Source organism: Enhydra lutris, unplaced genomic scaffold, assembly GCF_002288905.1.
Source record: "Enhydra lutris kenyoni isolate GAN:26980312 unplaced genomic scaffold, ASM228890v2 scaffoldscaffold34, whole genome shotgun sequence".
NCBI lineage: Eukaryota > Metazoa > Chordata > Mammalia > Carnivora > Mustelidae > Enhydra > Enhydra lutris.
In genome coordinates, this window is record NW_019154118.1 from 24,795,325 (window position 1) to 24,815,008 (window position 19,684).

At 37.2% G+C, this 19,684-nt stretch overlaps 1 protein-coding gene across 5 annotated transcripts in view; it reads left to right on the forward strand.

Moving 5' to 3' along the window:
* The window catches only part of LOC111153680 (protein NPAT), a 68,243-nt gene that overhangs the window by 6,061 nt on the left and 42,498 nt on the right, over positions 1–19,684 (forward strand). For all 5 annotated transcript variants that reach the window (XR_002641026.1, XR_002641025.1, XR_002641027.1 and 2 more), the window contains exons 2-4: positions 12,017–12,135; positions 17,065–17,125; positions 18,632–18,704. Coding sequence is in view for 1 of the 5 variants with exons in the window: in XM_022512834.1 (XP_022368542.1) it covers positions 12,017–12,135; positions 17,065–17,125; positions 18,632–18,704 (253 nt within the window). In the remaining 4 variants the exon portion in view is untranslated. The remainder of the gene's footprint in view (positions 1–12,016; positions 12,136–17,064; positions 17,126–18,631; positions 18,705–19,684) is intronic.

Here is a 19,684-nt window from a genome sequence, read left to right on the forward strand (position 1 = left end):
CCCCCCATTAACCCTCAGTTTGTTTTGTGAGATTAAGAGTCACTTATGGTTTGTCTCCTTCCCAATCCCATCTTGTTTCATTTACTCTTCCCCTACCCCCTTAACCCACCATGTTGCATCTCCTCTCCCTCATATCAGGGAGATCATATGATAGTTGTCTTTCTCCGATTGACTGATTTCGCTAAGCATGATACCCTCTAGTTCCATCCATGTCGTCGCAAAAGGCAAGATTTCATTTCTTTTGATGGCTGCATAGTATTCCATTGTGTATATATACCACATCTTCTTTATCCATTCGTCTGTTGATGGACATCTAGGTTCTTTCCATAGTTTGGCTATTGTAGACATTGCTGCTATAAACATTCATGACTTAATGAGCTTTGATGTGGGCGGCTAGGTTTTAATTTTCTCCCCCTCCCTGGGGGTAAAGTGTACTTTATCTATAACAATCACTTGAGCAATTTCGATTGCTAGAGGGTATCTCATTTAGAAATCAGGTTTAAGGCATGTTCCTCTGATACTTTTTACTATCAGAACAAAATGAAAGCCCTGAAAGTAATGTTTATACTTGGGGTTTAATCTGTTGCAGTGTCAGAAGTATCTAAGAATTAAGCATCTGTAAATATTTAAAACAGTGAAATCACAAATACTAATTCTAATAATCTCTGTTAAGTTTGAGTAGAAGCCAGAAGGCACTAGCAAAGTCCCTAGGAATACTTTGAATATAAACTTAATCCTATGGTCACATCTAATAGAAGAGTTGGGGGAAATGCATAAGTTGTCTATACAAGCACATAATCAGCTCTACCCTTGGAAAATGGATCATGTTGAGAATGCTGAAGTCTCTTTTTCCTCTCATAACCTGATGCTGCAGAATAAAATAAGCCATTCTGCCTGAATTTCCAGGATTTAGCTACCCACACCCCTGCACACATGCATCATAGCTTTACAAACTGCTCTTTCTGTGATTATAGACCAAAGATATTAAATCTTTTTTTCACTTCTTTCTTAATCTTCTCTTAATCTACCCAGAAAAGTAGCAGTTGCTTGCTCTATGATAAGATGGTGGAAACCAAGGTCCAAGAGGTTACGTATGTGCTGTAAACTGCTTTTCCTTCAAATGCTGAGGAATACTGAAGGAAGACTGTCCTTGATCATTGATTTTTATTCATTTGTTCATTTTTCCATTCATTTATTCTTTTGTCCATTTATTCAGGAACTTGTTCTGTTTTTAACATACCCTACTCTAAGGAAAGCTTCTTATTAAATCCATCTCACCCACCCCTCTTTTTTTTTTTTTTTTTTGCTCTATTTTATTGTATGTATATATTTTATTCATGTATTCACCACTTGATGGATGTTTGGTTTGGGTTTTATATAACATATAAACTTATAAAATGTTTACAACCTTGCTTATAAGTTTTTGTGTAGACATGTTTCATTTCATTTGAGTAAATACTGAAGTAGGATTGCTAAATTAGGTTTAAATCTACTATCTTGGGGTGCCTGTCTGGTTCAATTGGTAGAGTATGGGACTCGTAATCTTGGGTTCATGAGTTCAGGCCCCTCATTGGGCATAGGCTTAATTTAAAAAAAAGTTAAAAAAAAATGAATTTACTCTCTCGCCATTTGTTTTCTATTTGTCCCTTTTGTTTCTTGCTCTTTTATTTCCTGCATTCTTCTGGATTATTTTTAGTATTTCATTTTGTCTCCACTATTGGTTTATTAACTTTAGCTCTTTGTTTTATTTTTCTAAAAGTAAAGCAAAACACATCAAGTCTAATCTAAAATGGGATCTCTAGATTGCCCACAGTTGGGCATGTTTTTAAGAGCAGAAGATAAATACTTAGATATTACTGTTTTAAGATGCATTATAATTTTTAAACACTTTATAGAAGTAATCCAGCTTTTTAACAAAACCTTTTCTCAAGTGTGTACTCAAGTATAATGTCTTACGATAAATCATAAACTGCCTGATATGTGATAATCCTAGGCCAGGGGAGCTAGCACTAATGACCATATTTTTCCTGAGAAAGGCTCATTCTGTCTACATTCTGTCTAGAGCATTTTCTCAACCTTATTTTATTGTTACACTCTTAAGGAGTATTTCAGGATTTTTCCCCCTGATCCCCTATACAATACTTTAATATCACAAATACACTGTTTATATATTGCATATACATCTGTGATTTATGCATTAAAAGGGTGATCTTCTCTTTGTTTCCTTCCCTCTTCCGTACCGAATTCATCCCTTTAGTTCTGTGTTATTTTTGAGAATGTTTGGTCTACAGAAAAATCCACATTAGGAATTTGACTTCACACCACCACCTGTTAGAAGTCTCAAGTGGTTATGAATACATCTGGGGTGCTTAGTCCTTTTGAAACTCTCCCATGAAAAGAAATTGTTTATCTTCAGTTTAAATTTTGAAACCTATAAAAAACTCCAGCTGCCCTGTTTCCAAAGTGACTCCAGTGGTTCATATACATTATAAATTTCTGTATTGGTGAAATCGTAGTAGCAGCTGACTTATTCCAAATAACATAACTGTTAGAAAGTAAACCATCATAAAAATGATTTATTTTCAGCCGGCTATAGAATTATAATTGTTTATTTTGGGTTATTTGTGAAAAATAAAAAGAGGGAAAATAGCAATCTATCTTTGATCTAATTTCATATTTGAGATGATGTCACCTCATCAGTGATGGGGATACTGAAGTAATAGTATATGAGATAAAAGGTATATCATGGTTTCTAAGTGTCTTCCCCTATTCCAAAGGACAGTATCTTTGGTTTTTTATTTGTATATTTGTTTGTTTCTCTCTGTAGCATTAGTGAGCAAGCTGTTGGGAAACTGATTCATGAACTATAAGTAGAAAGTGGTGAGTTGGTTCCCAGATCCCAGCTAGGGTATTTCCTAAAATGGAATGACAAATTTCTTGCCCTTTCATTTTATAATCTTCATATATAATGACTTCATGGGCGCTCTAAGTAGTTTTTTGACGTGGTGGACCTGGTTAAAGATACAGTTCCAGGTGAAAAAGAGTAGAACCATATAATTATAAAGACAAGAGACCTAAATAATTGCTTTAGTAGTTCAATACTGGAGTATTGTATCAGCCTTAAGCTAAGTCTACTACAATGGTAGGTATAAGGGAATCTAGTATCTGTTAAGAGGAGTATGGCACATGCTGAGAGGATGCAAAAAAAAAAAAAAAAAAATCTGAGGGAATGGGAGTTAACCCTAGACCTGAAGAATGAATTGGAATTAGCTAGACTAAGATAATAAGCAGCTGAAGCAATGGGAATGGAGTATACGAAGGTCTTGATATCAGCATACATGAATTTGCAGAATGGAAAGACCAGTTAGTCTGGGAGAGACGGAATGGTATGATAAAAGGCTAGAGAAGAAATTAGGATGCAGGGGCACCTGGGTGGCTCAGTGGGTTAAAGCCTCTGCCTTCGGCTCAGGTCATGATCTCAGGGTCCTGGGATCGAGCCCCGCATGGGGCTCTCCGCTCAGCAGGGAGTCTGCTTCCTCCTCTCTCTCTTTCTGCCTACTTGTGATCTCTGTCAAATAAATAAAGTCTTAAAAAAAAAAAAGAAATTAGGATGCAAAACAGGTAGAGCTTCGTATAACATGAAGAATTTAGGACTACATTTTTTCATTGAGATGCAGTTCACATCTCACAAGATGTAAAATTCACTGATTTCCGCTATACTTACACAAATAGGCAGTATATTCACAGTGTTTTGCAACCATCACCACAGTGTTAATTCCAGAACATTTCCATCATCCTCAGAAGAAACCCCAGACCTGTTAATAGTCATTCCCATTTGCCCCCTTTGCCCAAATTCTGGCAACTGCTAATTTACTTTTTGTTTCTGTGGATTCCCCTATTCTGGACATTTCATGTAAATGGAATTCTACAATTTGTGGCCTTCTGATCTGACTCCTAAAAATTTGTTTGCAAGATTCATACATGTTGTACCAAGTTGAAGTAGTTACTTCCTTTTCATGGCTTAATAATGTTCCACTATATGGACAGTCCACATTTTGTCCATTACTGATGGACATTTGGGTTGTTTCCACTTTTTGCCTTTTTTTTTTTTTTTTTTTTTTTTTGGCTTGGTTGTTTCCACTTTTTGGCTATTAAGAAAAATGCTATGAACATTTCATGTACAAGTCTTGCAGAATGGAAAGAATGTTTCAGTTTCTCTGTTTCAGTTCTCTTAGATATGTACCTAAGAATAGCATCACTTGGTCATGTGGTAATTCTATATTTAATATTTCTGAGAACTTCCCAAGTGATTTTTGAATGATTTTGCACCATTTTCTATTCCTATCAGCAACGTATGAGATTTCCAGTTTCATCATATCTTTGCCAGTACTATCTTTCTTAATTCTGGTTATCCTAGTGGGTATGAATTGATACATTTCATTGTGGTTTTGATGTTATATCTTCCTATTTACCAAAGAAGTTGAGCCTCTTCTTAAATGCTTATTGATTTGTTCTTTATGTATTCTGGATTCTGGCTCCTATCAGATAGATGATTTGGGAATATTTTCTTCCATTTTGTCCATCATCTTTTTTTTTTTTTTTTTTTTTAAGATTTTGTTTATTTGAGAGAGCAAGAGACTGAGACAACGACAGAGATATGGGCAAAGAGTATGAGCAGGGAGGAGAGGGAGAAGCAGGAGAAGCAAGCTCCCCACTGAGAGGGAGCCTAATACAGGGCATGATCCCAGGACCTGAGCTGAAGGCAGATGCCTACCTGACTGAACCACCCAGGCACCTTTCCATCAGTCTTTTCACTTCCTACATAGTATCCTTGAAAGCACAAATGTTTTTACTTTTGATGAACTTCAATTTATCTAATTTTTCTTTGGTTGCTTGTTCTTCAGATGTCCTAAGAAACCATTACCTAATCCTACATAAACAGATTTACACCCATGTTTTGTTCTAAGACTTTAAGAGTTTTTGCTCCTACCTTTGTACATGTAACCTATTTTTGGTTAATTTTTATATTTGGTATGAGTTGTAATTTCATTATTTTGGTCCAATGCCATTGTTTTGCATGTGGGTATCCAGTTCTCCCAGCACCAGTTGTTGAAAAGACTAATGTTTCCCCCATTGAGCCGATTTGGCACTGTTTTTGAAAATCAATTGACTGTAAATGTCTGGAATGTTAATTTTGTCCCATTGATCCATATGTCTGTCCTTTATGCTAGTACCGCCTTACTTGGTTACCATTGCTTTGTAGTATGTTTTGAAGTGGGTAGGTGCAAGATTTCATTTTTAAGATTGTTTTAACTACTCTGGGTCCCTTGTTATTCCCTATGATTGTTAGGATCAGTTGATCTCTGCACAAAAGGCATCTAAGATTTTGATAGGAATTGGGTCGAATCTAATATTGACATCTGAATAACATTAACTCTTCTAATACATAATCGAGAGAGTTCTATCCATTTATTTAGTCTTCTTTAATTCTTTTAGTAATATTTCTAGGTTTTAGTAGGATCATACACTCCTTTTGTTAAACGTATTCCTAAATATTCTTTTTAATTCTGTCGTAAATGAAATTGGTTTTTTAAATGTCATTTTTGGATAGTTCATTGTAAGTATATAGAGGTGCAGCCGATTTTTGCAAAGTCGTCTCATATCCTGAAGCCTTATTGATGTCATTTATTGACTTTAATAGTTTTTCTGTGTGTACATGGATTCCTTAGAATTTTCTATTTAGGATTTCATGTTATCTGCAAATGAGGACAGTGGTTTGTTTGTTTTTTTTCCCTTTCCAGTGTGGACGCTTTTTACTTTAGTTTCTTTCCTAATTGCCCAAGCTAGAACTTCTAGTAGAGTGTTGCATAGAAATTGTAAGAGCAGGCATGGTCTTGTCCCTGATCCTATGGGCAAAGCTTTGACTCTTAAACCTTGGAATATTATGTTAGCTGTGAGCTTTTCATAAATGCCTTTATCAGGTTGAAGAAATTCCCTTATAGTCTCATATTTTTATCGTGAAAAGGTGTTGGATTTTGTGACATGATTTTTTTCTATGTGTGTTGAGACAATAACTACATCTGCTTTTTCATAAGGGATATTGGTTTGTCGTTTTCTTGCGATGTCTTTGGTTTTAGTATCAAATTATTACTAGTATCAGCGATTGAAATGAGGTGGCTTCTTTCTCTTTTTTTTTTTTTTTTTTTTTAAAGAGTTGGTGAAACTTCTTTCAACATTTGATAGAATTCACCACTAAGTCCATTTGATCCTAGGCCTTTCTTTATGAAAAGAGTATTTATTACAGCTCAATCTGTACTTGTTTTAAGTCTATTCAGATTTTCTGTATATTCTTGAGTTGGTTTAGTTCATGTCTTGTCTAAGAAATATTTGTTTCACCTGAGCTTTCTGAATTGTTGGCACACAACTGGTTATAGTATCCTTTTATAATGTAATTTACTTCTGTAAGGTTGATAGTAATGTCCCCTCTTTCATTCCTGAACTTCGGAATTTGAGTCTTTTTTTTTCTTTGTCAGCCTCTCTAAAGATTTGTCGATTTCTGTTGATCTTTTTAGAGAATCAACTTTTTGTTTCATAGACTTTTCTATCTATTTAAATTCTCTCATTTTTCTTTTCTGATACCTTTTTTCTTCTTTCTGCTTTTTTTTTTTTTTAAGATTTTATTTAATTATTTTGTCAGAGAGAGAGAGGGAGAGAGAGCAAGCACAGGCAGACAGAATGGCAGGCAGAGGCAGAGGGAGAAGCAGGCTCCCTGATGAGCAAGGAGCCCGATGCGGGACTCGATCCCAGGACGCTGGGATCATGACCTGAGCCGAAGGCAGCTGCTTAACCAACTGAGCCACCCAGGCGTCCCTTCTTTCTGCTTTCTTTTGGGTTTAATTTGCCCTTCTAGTTTAGAAAATGGAAGGGTGGGTTACTGGTTTGAGATCTTTCATCTTTGAAATAAATGTATTTACAATATAAATATACCACTAAGCACTTCTATAGCTGCATCCTGTATGTTTTAATATGTGTGTTTTTGTTTAATCTCAAAATATTTTCTACTTTCCTTTTGTTTTCTTCTTTGACCCTTTGATTTTTTTTAGGAGAGCGTTGTTTAATTTCCGCATATTTGTGAATTTCTTATTACCGGTTTTTTTTTTTTTTAAAGATTTTATCTATTTATTTATTTATTTGACAGAGTGAAAGAGACGGGGGTGGGGGCGGGGACACAAGGAGGGGGAGTGGGAGAGGGAGAAGCAAGCTTCCCACTGAGCAGGGAGCCAGACGAGGGACCCATCCCAGGATTCTGGGATCATAACCCCCGCCGGAGGCTGACGCTTAACAACTGAGCCACCCAGGCGCCCCCTTATTACTGATTTCTAATTTTAGTTTTTAGTGGTCAGAGAACATACTCTATATAATTTGTCTTTTTTAGTTTATTGAGACTTTATGTCCTAATGTGTGGTTCATCCTGGAGGATGTCCACATGCACTTAAGAATGTATATTCTGCTCTTATTGGGTGGAGTACACTATACATGTCTGTTAGGTCTGGTTGGTTTATAGTGTTCAAGCCTTCTGTTTACTTATTGAGCTCTCTAGTCTTTTATTGAAAGTAGGACGTTGAAGTCTGTAACTTTGGTGAATTGTCTAGTTCCTGTTCCACTTCTGTTAATTTCAGCTTCGTGTTTTTTGGAACCTTGGTTTTACATGCATATATGCTTATAATTGTTATCTTTTTGATTGATTGAATGTTTTATCATTATCTTTGTCTCTACTAACAATATTTATCTTAATTTTTCTGATACTGGTATAGCCTCTCCAGCTCCTAATTAGTTACTATATGAATGGTACATCTTTTTCCATCCTTTTATTTTCAAACTATTTGTGTGTTTGAATGTACATTGTGTTGTTGAGAGCATGTACTTGAATCATATTTTTTATTCATTCTGTAAGTCTGTAATTTTTTATTGTTTAAACCATTATCATTTAATGTAATTACTGATAAGGTAAGGATTTTGCCTGCTGTTCTGTTGCTTGTAGTCTATATGTATTTTATGTTTACTTGTTCTGTTACTCTTCTATTACTGCCTTTTTTGTGTTAAATCCAATTTACCGTTTTAATTCTGTTGTTTTTCCTTTTATTTTTTTCTTAATTTTTATTTTAGAGAGCACATGCATGTGAGCAGGAAGGGGGCAGAGGGAGAGAGAGAGAACCCTAAAGCAGACTCCTCACTGAGCCCAGAGCCCTGTGTGGAGCTCTATCCCAGGCTCCCAAGATCATGATCTTAGCCAAAAACAAGAGTTGTATAACACTTAACCAACTGAGCCATCCAGGTGCCCCCGACAACTGTTGTTTCCTTTATATTTTTTATTTTTGAGTTATTTTTTTAGTGATTGCTTGGAGGTTACAAGTAACTTAAAATAGTCTTGTTTGGATTAATACCAACTTAACTTAAATAGTATATAAAACTTCGCTCCTGTATAACTCCATTTGCTTCTCCCTTCTTTTTGCTTTTAAGGACATATAAATTATGTCTTCATCATTATGATTACCAACCCGCATTTATATTTAACTATTATATACAGTTGTCATTTAAAGCAGAGGGGAGTTACAAACAAAAAGTAACTTAAACTGTTTTCTGTTTACCTATACAGTTACCTTTATTAGTGTTTTTTTTTAACATGGATTTGTTTCACTGTCTAGTGTCCTTTGATTTTAATTTAAAGAACTCCCTTTAGTATTTTTTAAAGGGAAAGTCAGCTAGCAACAATGTCTCTGGGTTTTGTTTCATTTTGTATTTTTAATGTAAGAATAGTTTAATGTCTCCATTTTGAAGGGGTTTTGTTGGTCTTGGTTGACTTTTTGTTGTTAGCACTTTGCCTCATCTCCCTGCCTGTGGCCTCCATGGTTTCTAATGAGAAAAAAGCTGTTAATCTTACTGAAGATCACTTGTGATGCCATGAGCTGTTTCTCTCTGCTGTGCAAATTCTCTTTGTCTTTTAGCAGTTTCATTATGAGGTGTCTAGGTATGGATCTCTTTCAGTGTATCCTACTTGGAATTTATTGAACTTCCTGGATAAATAAATTAATGTGTTTTCTAAAATTTTGGATGTTCATTATTTGGACATTATTTCTTCAAATATTCTGCCTTTTTCTGTCTCTTTTCTCGGACTTTGATTATGCTTATGTCAGCATAACTGATGGTGTTCCACACGTCTCAAAGTGTGTTAACTTTTTCTGATACTTTTTTGTTTTTATTCCTTATGCTGGATAATCTCATTTGATCTGTGCTCAGGTTCACTAATTCTTTCATCTGCCTCTTCTCATCTGCTTTTGAGTCCACCTCTAGGGAATTTGTCATTTTAGTTGTTTTACTTTTCAACTCTAGAATTTCTACTTGTTTTTTTGTAAAATTTCTGTTTTTCTTCTTTTTGATGAAACATTGCTCTCACAGCTTTCTTTAGATATTTAGAAATAGTTTTCTTTAGTCCTCTGAGCTTACTTAAAACAGCTGATTTTGGGGATGCCTGGGTGGCTCAGTCGGTTAAGCAGGGAGCCTGCTTCTCCCTCTGCTGCTCTCCCTGTTTGTGCTCACTCGCTCTTTCTCTCTCTCTGACAAATAAATAAATAAAATCTTTAAAAAAAAAAAAAAAGCTGATTTTGGGGACACTCAGTTGAGGCAGGGTTAAGCATCTCACTCTTGGTTTCCCCTCAGGTGGTGATCTCAGAGGTTGAGCCCAGCGTCAGGCTCTGCACTCAGTGCAGTGTGCGCTAATGTTTCTCTCCCTCCCTCCCTGCCTTCCTTCCTCTTTCTCTCTTTCTTTTTCTTTCTCTTCATCTCTTTCTCTTCCTCTTTTTTTCTTTTAAATAAATCTTTAAAATATGAAGTAGCTGGTTTTTAAAATTTTAACTCTTGGCTTCCTTAGGGATGATTTTTATTGACTGCTTTTATTTTTTGCCCTGTATATGAAACATACGTTCTTGTTTCTCTGCATATCTCAGAATTTTTTGCTGGAAATTAGACATTTTAAGTAATACAATGTGACCGCTCTTGTAATAAGGTTCTCCTGCCTCCCCCATGTTGGTTCGGGCTCCTTACTGTTGTTTCGGCCGTTGCTGTGAACTGCTGCCTCGACTGAGTCTGTACAATCTGTATTCTCTGAGTTTATATTCTATGATTGGACATTGTTTTGTTTTGTTTTTTCTTTTCTTTTTTTTTTTTAAGATTTTATTTATTTGTTAGAAAGCACAAGCAGGGGGACCAACAAAGGGAGAGGGAGAAGCAGGCTCCCCACTGATCAGGAAGCCACATTCGGGGCTGAATCCCAGGACCCTGGGATCATGACTTGAGCCAAAGGCAGACGCTTAACCGACTGAGCCCCCCAGCAGCCCCCAGTTATTTTTTTTTTAATTGCTTGGAGTCGCTACGTCTCCCACTGTTTGCTCAAGGGCTGTGTGTATGCTGGGGCTTCACCATTCAGCTGAGCAGCTGACAGCTCTGCCTTGGCCTTACTACTGCTCACTCAGCTGTGCCGGTCAGCCAGAGGCGAGGGCTTAGGGTCTTGTCAGATCTCTTCTGAGCGTGTACACTGCTCGCGCCCGTCCTCCTAATGGCCCGTGAGTATATCCTAGCTCTTCAGAGTGTGCTGTGGACTGCTCCTACCCCAGCTCTGTGTGTGCTAAGCTTGTTTGTCCCGCTCTTCGTCACAGGCAGCTGTAGGGAGCAGGCAAATTCCTGCTGGTAGTTTTAAGCAAACATCTTAAAGAAGTTTCTTTGTACTGGGTGAATTCTGATTCAGTTCAAAGACAAGCCATGCAAGTGGAGGTTTTCCGATAATTTTCACACAGATCAAATTATGACAGTATCCGGGAATGGGAATGGGTCTTTGGAAAAATTCCAGCCCTGTCTGATCTTCTGTTTTTCTCAAATGCTTCTAAAACTTTGGTTATCTTCTGAGTTCTGTAAACGTTTTTCTTTTTTAAATAATTTGTGCCAGTGTTCTCATTGCCTTTATGGAGGAGAGGATTTTTAGAAGTCCTTATATTGTCATTCCAGCTGAAGCTGCTCAGAATTTAGAAATTAAAACTGAGTACTATGGGAAATGGTTGAAGGGCTTTACACAAGGAAGTAATTTCACCAGATTTGATCCACAAGTCAAAGCAAGTGTGATGCTTTACACATGAGGCACCTTAATCCTGGAAGATATGTGGATTTTTTTTTTTTTGCCCCAAATTACAGTGTTTATTTTAATCAAATAGAGTAAGAACCTGGCCTCCCGATACCCTGTCCAGTGTTCTTGCTGTACTATGCTACTGTTTTGAGTTGTGGATTTAGGTAAACACTAATAATGCTAAGAAAAGAACAAGGATAGGCTGCTAGTCAAGACAAATGAAGCATTCATGATGTGCAGGTACCACACGCTGATAAATAAGATTGTTCCGTAAATGTCAGTTAGATGTAAATGCTCAAGTTTTATTGAAATAGTGTTTTGATTCCTAAAGGCATAAATTAAAAAAATCAAAGGAGTGCCTTTCTTTCCTTCAAAGCAGGTCTTTTGTTCATTTTTCTCTTAAACCATTAGGCAATTAAGTGAAATGAACAAGTAAACAGCAACGTTGGGAGAATATAGTTTTGTGATTATCCAGTAACTTACTTTTATAACTGTCTGCCAGCCTGGTCAGTATGGAGGTTATGGGGTAGAAGAACATTGATCATTTCTTTATTAGTTTTCCTGTCACTTATAGATTCACTTGCAAGCATTACTGTGCATTAATTTACTTGATCAAATATCGCATGTTTTTAGTTTCTGTGTCAAATAAATAAATAAAATCTTTAAAAAAAAAAAAAAGACTACTTTGTCCTGCAGCACAAACTAGTGGCACTGGGCAAGGCTGCAGAAACCCAGGACATTCCACCTGAGGTTCCATTTCTGATATGAAACTGCATTTCTGCGGCCTTTTGGTTGAAAGTACAGAAATTACTGGAATTACCTGACCTTCTGTTTCTCATTTAGGTTACTTACAACAGGAAAACCTCACTTCTACCTGCCAGACTTTTATTTTGGAAAGTTCAAATTTAAAAGAATATGCGGAACATTGTACAGATGAAGGTTTTATCCCAGCCTGCTTACTGGTGAGTGCTTTGTTCCTTAAGGGAAATATTTCCTCATTGACCAACATGAGACACTATAAACACCAGTCTTCACATCAGCTCATTGGTAGTATCAAAATTGGTAGAGATTTGATAGTATTCATGCGTGGCTGGAAAGACCTAAAGAAGGCAGCTCTTCTTTTCACACATTTATGCCAAAATTTGGCTTCTCTGAATCAGTTTCAAAATGACCCTCTCAGGGCGCCTGGGTGGCTCAGTCAGTTAAACGTCTACTTTGGGCTCAGGTTGCGATTTCAGGGTTCTGGGATAGAGCCCCACGTCAGGCTCCCTGCTCAGTGGGGAGCCTACTTCTCCCTCTGCCATTTGCCCCACTTGTGTTCTCTGGTGCATGCATGCTGTCTGTCGAAAGAATAAATAAAACCTTTTTAAAAAATAATACTCTCATTTCTTTCTTTTTTTTTTTTAAGGTGTTATTTATTTATTTGACAAAGAGAGACAGCATAAGCAGAGGGAACAGGAGAGGGAGAAGCAGGGGAGAGCCCAATATGGGGCTTGATCCCAGGACGCCGGGTTCATGACCTGAGCCAAAGGCAGATGCCTAACCATTTGAGCCACCCAGGAACCCCAGCACTCTCAGTTCTAATTAGTTCCACTACTGCTTGTCTTGGGCTCATTTGTTTTCTCTGTGCTGTTGACTAAATACTTATGTCCCTCCAAAATTCATGTTGAAACCCTAACCAGTGATGATGTTATACCACTGTGATGGTATTGAGAGGTGGGGCCTTTGAAAATTAATTAGGTTTAGATTAGATCATGAGGTTGGGCCCATTGTGAAGTTATTATTGCCTTTACAAGAATTGGAAGAGAGGGATCTTTCTCCTTGAAGAGACAGAGGGGATCCCGTGTGAGCACACAGCAAGAAGGGAGATGTCTAGAAGCCAGTAAGTTGGCCCTCACCAGGAACCAGATTGGCCAGCACCTTGATTTGAGACTCACCAGTCTCCAGAATAAGAAATGCCTGTTATTTAAGCCAACTGCTCTATGGTATATTGTAGCAACCTATCTTTTTCCTATGTCTGGTTGCTTACTTTAGACAAATAAAAAACAAGTGTTTTGTTATCTTATTGTCCCCTTTTTAGAATATCACTAGACCAACAGAGCATGATTTGGAATATAATGGACATATTTTGGAGCTGCATTATTTGACATAGTGTTTTGTTAATTTATTTTGAACATGTCTCCTTAGATTCATTTCAGTTGTCGCAGACAACCTACTTCTCTGTGGAGGAAACCTGAACAAAACTTAAAAAACTGCTGAAGAATATCAAACATACTGTGTTCATTTAAGATGTCAGTTCTCCCCATTTTGATCTATATATCCATTACAATCAAAATCTTCACAAGCATTTTTATAGATAGCAACAAGCTGTAATTCTAAATTTTATATGGAAAAGCAAAGGAACTAAAATAGCCCAAATAATTTTTAAAAAGGATGGGTTGGAAGACTCCCATTACTTGATTGTAAGACTTAAAATCTCTGGTGATCATAGGGTGCCTGGGTGTCTCAGTCATTAAGCGTCTGCCTTTGGCTCAGGTCATAATCCCAGGGTCCTGGGATCAAGCCCCACATCAGGCTCCCTGCTTAGTGGGAAGCCTGCTTCTTGTGTTCCTTCTCCCGCTTGTGTTTCCTCTCTCACTGTCTCTCTCTCTTTCTCTGTCAAATAAATAAATAATCTTTAAAAAAAACAAAAACCTCAATCAAGATTGAGTGGCATTAGAGGAAGGTGAGGCACTTAGATCAGTGGAACAGAATAGATCCCAATGTAGACACACAAAAAACTGATTTTGACAAAAGTGCAAAGGCAATTCACTGGAGAAAGACTAATTTTATCAGCAAATGAAAATAGAACAAGTAGACATCCAGATTCAAAAAAAGGTCCTCTACACATACCGCATACAAAGATTAACCAAAGTAAAGATAGACCAGAGGTACAATGTAGAACTATAAGATTTTTTGGAGAAAACACAGGAGAAAATTTTTGTAAACTTGGGTTTGGTGATGAGTTTTAGATGTGACACCAAAAGCACTGACAATAGAAGGATAAATTGGTAAATTAGACTTTGTAGAAATTTAAAAATTTTGCTCTACAATAGACTGTCCCAAGAATGACAAGCCACAGGCTAGAAGAAAATATTTACATTATCATACATGTGATAAAGGATTTATACCCAGAATCTTTTTTAAAACTACATTTTTTTTAAGATTTTTTTTATTCATTTATTTCATAGAGAGAGATCACAAGTAGGCAGAGAGGCAGGGAGAGAGAGTGAGAGGGAAGCAGGCTCCCTGCTGAGCAGAGAGCCTGACGCGGGACTCGATCCCAGGACCCTGGAATCATGACCTGAGCCGAAGGCAACGGCTTAACCCGCTGAGCCACCCAAGCGCCCGAAAAACTGCATTTTTTTTAAAAAAATGAAATTAATGGGCAAGGAATCTGAAGATGGCCATAAGCTTATGTAAAAAAATTCCACAAAAAAAGAAAAAATGCTCCAGATCATTTGTTATTGGACTAAATACAAATGAATACTCTGAGATACCAATATATATTAGAATGGCTAATTTAAAACAATTTTTTTTTTTAAGATTTTATTTATTTATTTGACAGAGATCACAAGTAGGCAGAGTGGCTGGCAGAGACAGAGGAGGAAGCAGGCTCCCCGCTGAGCAGAGAGCCCTATGCGGGGCCGATCCCGGGACCCTGGGATCATGACCCGAGCCGAAGGCAGAGGCTTTAACCCATTGAGCCACCCAGGCGCCCCTAAAACACAATTTTAAGAACTGTCAGATACTTGGCAGTAGGATGCAAAGCAGCAGGAACTCACATTCATAGCTGATAAGAACGTAAAACCATACCACCACTTTGGAAAACAGATTGATAATTGTTTATAAAGGTAAAACATACATTCCCCATGTGACCCAGCACTCATACACCCAGGTGAAGTGAAAAATATGTTCCCATAAAAACTTGCACACTAATGTTCATCTGTGATGGTCAAAAACCAAAAAAAAAAAACACATTGTCCTTCAGCCAGTAAGTGGGTAAACTATGGTACAGCCATAGAATCAAATACTACTAAGCAATAGAAAACAACACACTGTTGATTCACACAACAGCATGAATGAATCTTAAGTAAATTCCTCTGAGTTCCTCTAAATTAGCCATTTTCAGCAAATAAGTGAAACTTATTGTATATAACTGGAGCCAGGACTCTCTAGGAGAAAGAAGATAAAGATAAGCCTAAGAACAAAACCTGTGGTGTTGAATCGTAGTCCTATTGTAGTTAATCATAGAGATATCACTATGACACCATATTTGGTATTTGTACAAATCTATATATAAATATAAGTACGAAATACAATCTATATATTTGTACAAATCTACAGAGACATAGGCGTGTTTGTTTACATGGATGAACATGTCTGTGGTGTTGTATAGCTCTTTCTGCTGTGAGGGCCCAGCTGCAGTGGCCCCCCAGTAGCTACATGCACACCCAGCCCCTGTATCTTCTCCCGGTTCTGGAGGCTGGGAAATCTCCAGACTTCCCAGATCAAAATGCCCCAATTCAGTTCCTGGTGATGACTGTCTTCCTGGCTTAGTAGATGGCCACTTTCTCCACTGTGTCCTGACCTGAATTTTGAGAGACACAATACCAGTTGTTCACAAATTATTATTAGCTACTACAATTAAGGCAAGGCATAATGACTAGGTTAGCATTAAGCAAATCGCCAGACATTTCAGGCTTTAGTTAAGAAACAACAAAGTAGAAATCTTCAGGAAAGAAAAGGAGACTGGTCACCTGTCCTATGGTAGACATTGTCCTAGACATGTTTCATCTATCCTTACTTATTCTTCAGAACAAATGACTCTGCGAATTAAGAATTAACCTGTCCACTTTTTTTTTTTTTTTTAAAGATTTATTTATTTATTTATTTGACAGACAGATCACAAGTAGGCCGAGAGGCAGGCAGAGAGAGAGAGGAGGAAGCAGGCTCCCCGCCGAGCAGAGAGCCCGACGCGGGGCCCGATCCCAGGACCCTGGGATCATGACCCGAGCCGAAGGCAGAGGCCTTAACCCACTGAGCCACCCAGGCGCCCCTAACCTGTCCACTTTTATGTGTGAAAGTAAGCCTTCCAGATTCTTATGACCTCAGATTTAAGGTAATAAAAACCTGCGCTTCAGTAGTAGGAGAAACAGGAAATGAGTTTCAGAGAGGATGGAGGTGAAAATAGGAAGGTGCCGATCCTTGAGAACTCTTACGCTCAGCGATTTTTTTTTTTTTTTTTTTTTTTTTTTTTCATTTTGTTTTTTGGCAGGTTCACATGGCTTTCAGGATAGGGAGGGCAAATTAGGAGTTGGCCCTTACTGTTTTTAAAGAGTTAGATGGGGGCACCTGGATGGCTCAGTTGTTAAGCGTCTGCCTTCGGCTCAGGTCATGATCCCAGGGTTCTGGGATGGAGCCGTGCATTGAGCTCCCTGCTTGGCGGCAAGCCTACTTCTCCCTCTCCCGCTTCCTCTGCTTGTGATCCCTCTCTTGCTGTCTGTCAAATAAATACTTTTTTTAAAAGGTAAAAAAATTAATTGCTATGTGACTGGATCCCTATCCCGCAGCTGAAAACTGCTTTTCTGCCTTTGGATTATTTTATTAGCTAATGTAACATAGTCATAGTGTCCTATTCACACAGGCAAGATTCTTGACTTGTGGATTTCATGCAACCCCTAAGTTAAGTGACTCTTCATTTTTGATAACCTGTTCTTATCTTAATCTTTTCTTCATCCAAAAATCCAGATCTTTTATAACTTTATACAGTGAAGTGTTTCATGGTGAGAAATTATGAGTAGTATTACACAATTTTTGTAATGCTTGATCTTTTTTTTTTTTTTTTCCAGTCCTTGTTTGGAAAAAACTTGACAACAATTCTGAATGAATATGTAGCTATGAAAGCAAAAGGTAAGAACTGAGGGTCAGGGATTCTTTTCTATTTTATACAGTATTTTTCTAATTGTTTTAATTAGAAATAATTTTAAAGGCTATTAATCTTAATAGCCAAAAGAAAGCTTGTCTTAGTTGTGATGAGATAAGTTTTGCTGGGAAATATTTAATTAGTTTGCGTTTATATTGATTGATAAATGTGTGGCAAAAATCTGAATGCTAACAAATATAACAAAGTAATTTTCTTAAAAAATAAAACTCATAAGTCTAGATGTCTAAACTGGTGAATAGCATTGCTGTGTGTTACAGAATTTCAAGCCAAAATTTTAATTTTAAGGTCTTGGTAGTCTAAATCTCGACACAGGAACCAATCATAAAATTCTGGTTTATAGTAACCAAAATATAAAATAATACTTGCCTAAGTTAATGTTTTAGGGAAAAAGTTAAAATTATTTTATTCTCTAATACTGATAAATTTTATAGTTGACGACATTAAAAAAAGAACCATAAAACAATAACACTGAAAAAAGGAAAGATGCTTATCTTTTTATTTATTTATTGAGTTTTTGTCTCTAGACAGCTTTGTGCTAGATGCTTTCCTTAGTTTTACTTCAGTCCTTAAAATAACCCAGTTACAGGTTGATTATTAAGATCATTTTTAAGTATCAGAAAACTGAGAATTGGAGAAGCCATATAACTTTTCCAAGATCACAACAATAAAAAGAATATGCTACTGGAATACAAAGTTTTAGTCCCATTTTTATGTTGGGTAGCTTTCTCTGGTTTGAGTTTTTTCAAAATATATGGTAAGGATTTTAAATATCCTAGAAGTTTTCTATCACTGTGGGCTTTTAGAGCATATCCTAAAAAAATGAATCCATTCCCAGGAATGTTACCTGTAACTCCTAAGAATAGTAACTGGTGGTGCTTTTATTGAGTGGTTGCTGAGCAGTTGCAGTGATGTGGACATAAAAACATCGGTTGTAGCAAAATAATTTCCATAGTCAAAGGAGTTTGCATAACCTTTATGGTATTTATTATAAATCAGCTTATTAACTTTCAAATAGAACATGATGTCAAATAGAACATATTTAAGGTAGTTTGTCTTTTTGGGGCGGCACCTGACTGGCACAGTTGGTAGAGCATGCAGTGCTCGGTCTCAGGGATGTGAGATCGAACCCCACGTCAGAAGTAGAGATTACTTAAAAATCATCAAAAAAAATAGTTTGTCTTTTTTTTTTTTTTTTAATACAAAGACGGTATAAAGTTAATCTATAAAAGCTTCAGAGGCTTTACAAATTTCCATTTCCCCTCATATTGCATCTGATACTCAATGGCTTAAGAAAAGAAGGCGATCTCCTTTATAGCTTTGCAGGTTGTATTACAAAAGAGGCTTATTTCTTAGTTTCCAGCATGTCAACAGCTGAAAGAAAAGTTTGTTTTCTTTGTTCATTTTGTGTCTAAATCAAGGGGTGAATTTTCTTCAACTGTTTTTATTAAGAAACTTTTCTTCTTATGATCTAGAAACATCAAATGATGTCCCAGCAATTATGTCATCTCTATGGAAGAAGTTAGACCATACACTTTCTCAGATCAGGTAATAAAAAGCCTGTATCGTAAGCTTATCAGAACATGCATGATTTTGGAACGCAAACACATGTAGGAAGCTATTCAGGTTTAAATCTTCTTATGACCCACACAGTGCATTTCTGTGATACTGATCTAATTTTAAATTTACCCTAGAGGTTCTTGATATTCATTTGGTTTTTATTGGAATAACTTGCCATAAAATGCCTACTTGAATAAAATCTTTAGAAATCAGGACATTGAGGTACGTCTGGGTGGCTCATTTGGTTAAGCGGCTGCCTTCAGCTCAGGCCATGATGCCGGGGGTCCTGGGATCAAGTCCCGCATCAGGCTGCTTACTCTGCTTCTCCCTCTGCCTGCTGCTACCCCGTTTGTACTCCCACTCGCTCGTTCTCGCTAGCAAATAAATAAGTCTTTAAGGGGGGGGGGCGCGCCTGGCTGGCTCAGTGGGTTAAGCCTCTGCCTTCAGTTCAGGTCATGATCTCAGGGTCCTGGGATTGAGCCCTATATGGGGCTCTCTGCTTAGCAGGGACCCTGCTTCCCCCTCTCTGTCTCTGCCTGCCTCTGCTTGTTTGTGATCTCTGTCAAATAAATGAATAAATAATCTTTAAAAAAAAAAAAAAAAAAGAAATTGAGATTTACAGATGTTTAATGACATTTCCAGGTTCCCATAGCAAGTTAGAGGCAGATCTCTGGCTAGAATACAAATCTAATGCCAGTCTTGTGTGAATTCCCTCACATAGTTTCATCTTCATTACTCATGCAAAGAATTGATGTGTTGAATTCATGCCTCATTGGTTCATGCCCTATAAAGAAACAAGCTTGAATAATAATGCTACTTTTTGAATCTTTAATTTAGAATTTCCTCATGGTAGCAGTGCCCACCGTTTACCTAGGTCATGGCCTTGGAATGCCAGTTTTGGCGTCGTTGGATGCCAGTCCTTACTGGTATCAGTTATAACATCTCATATTTAACTTTAGAATCTAGTA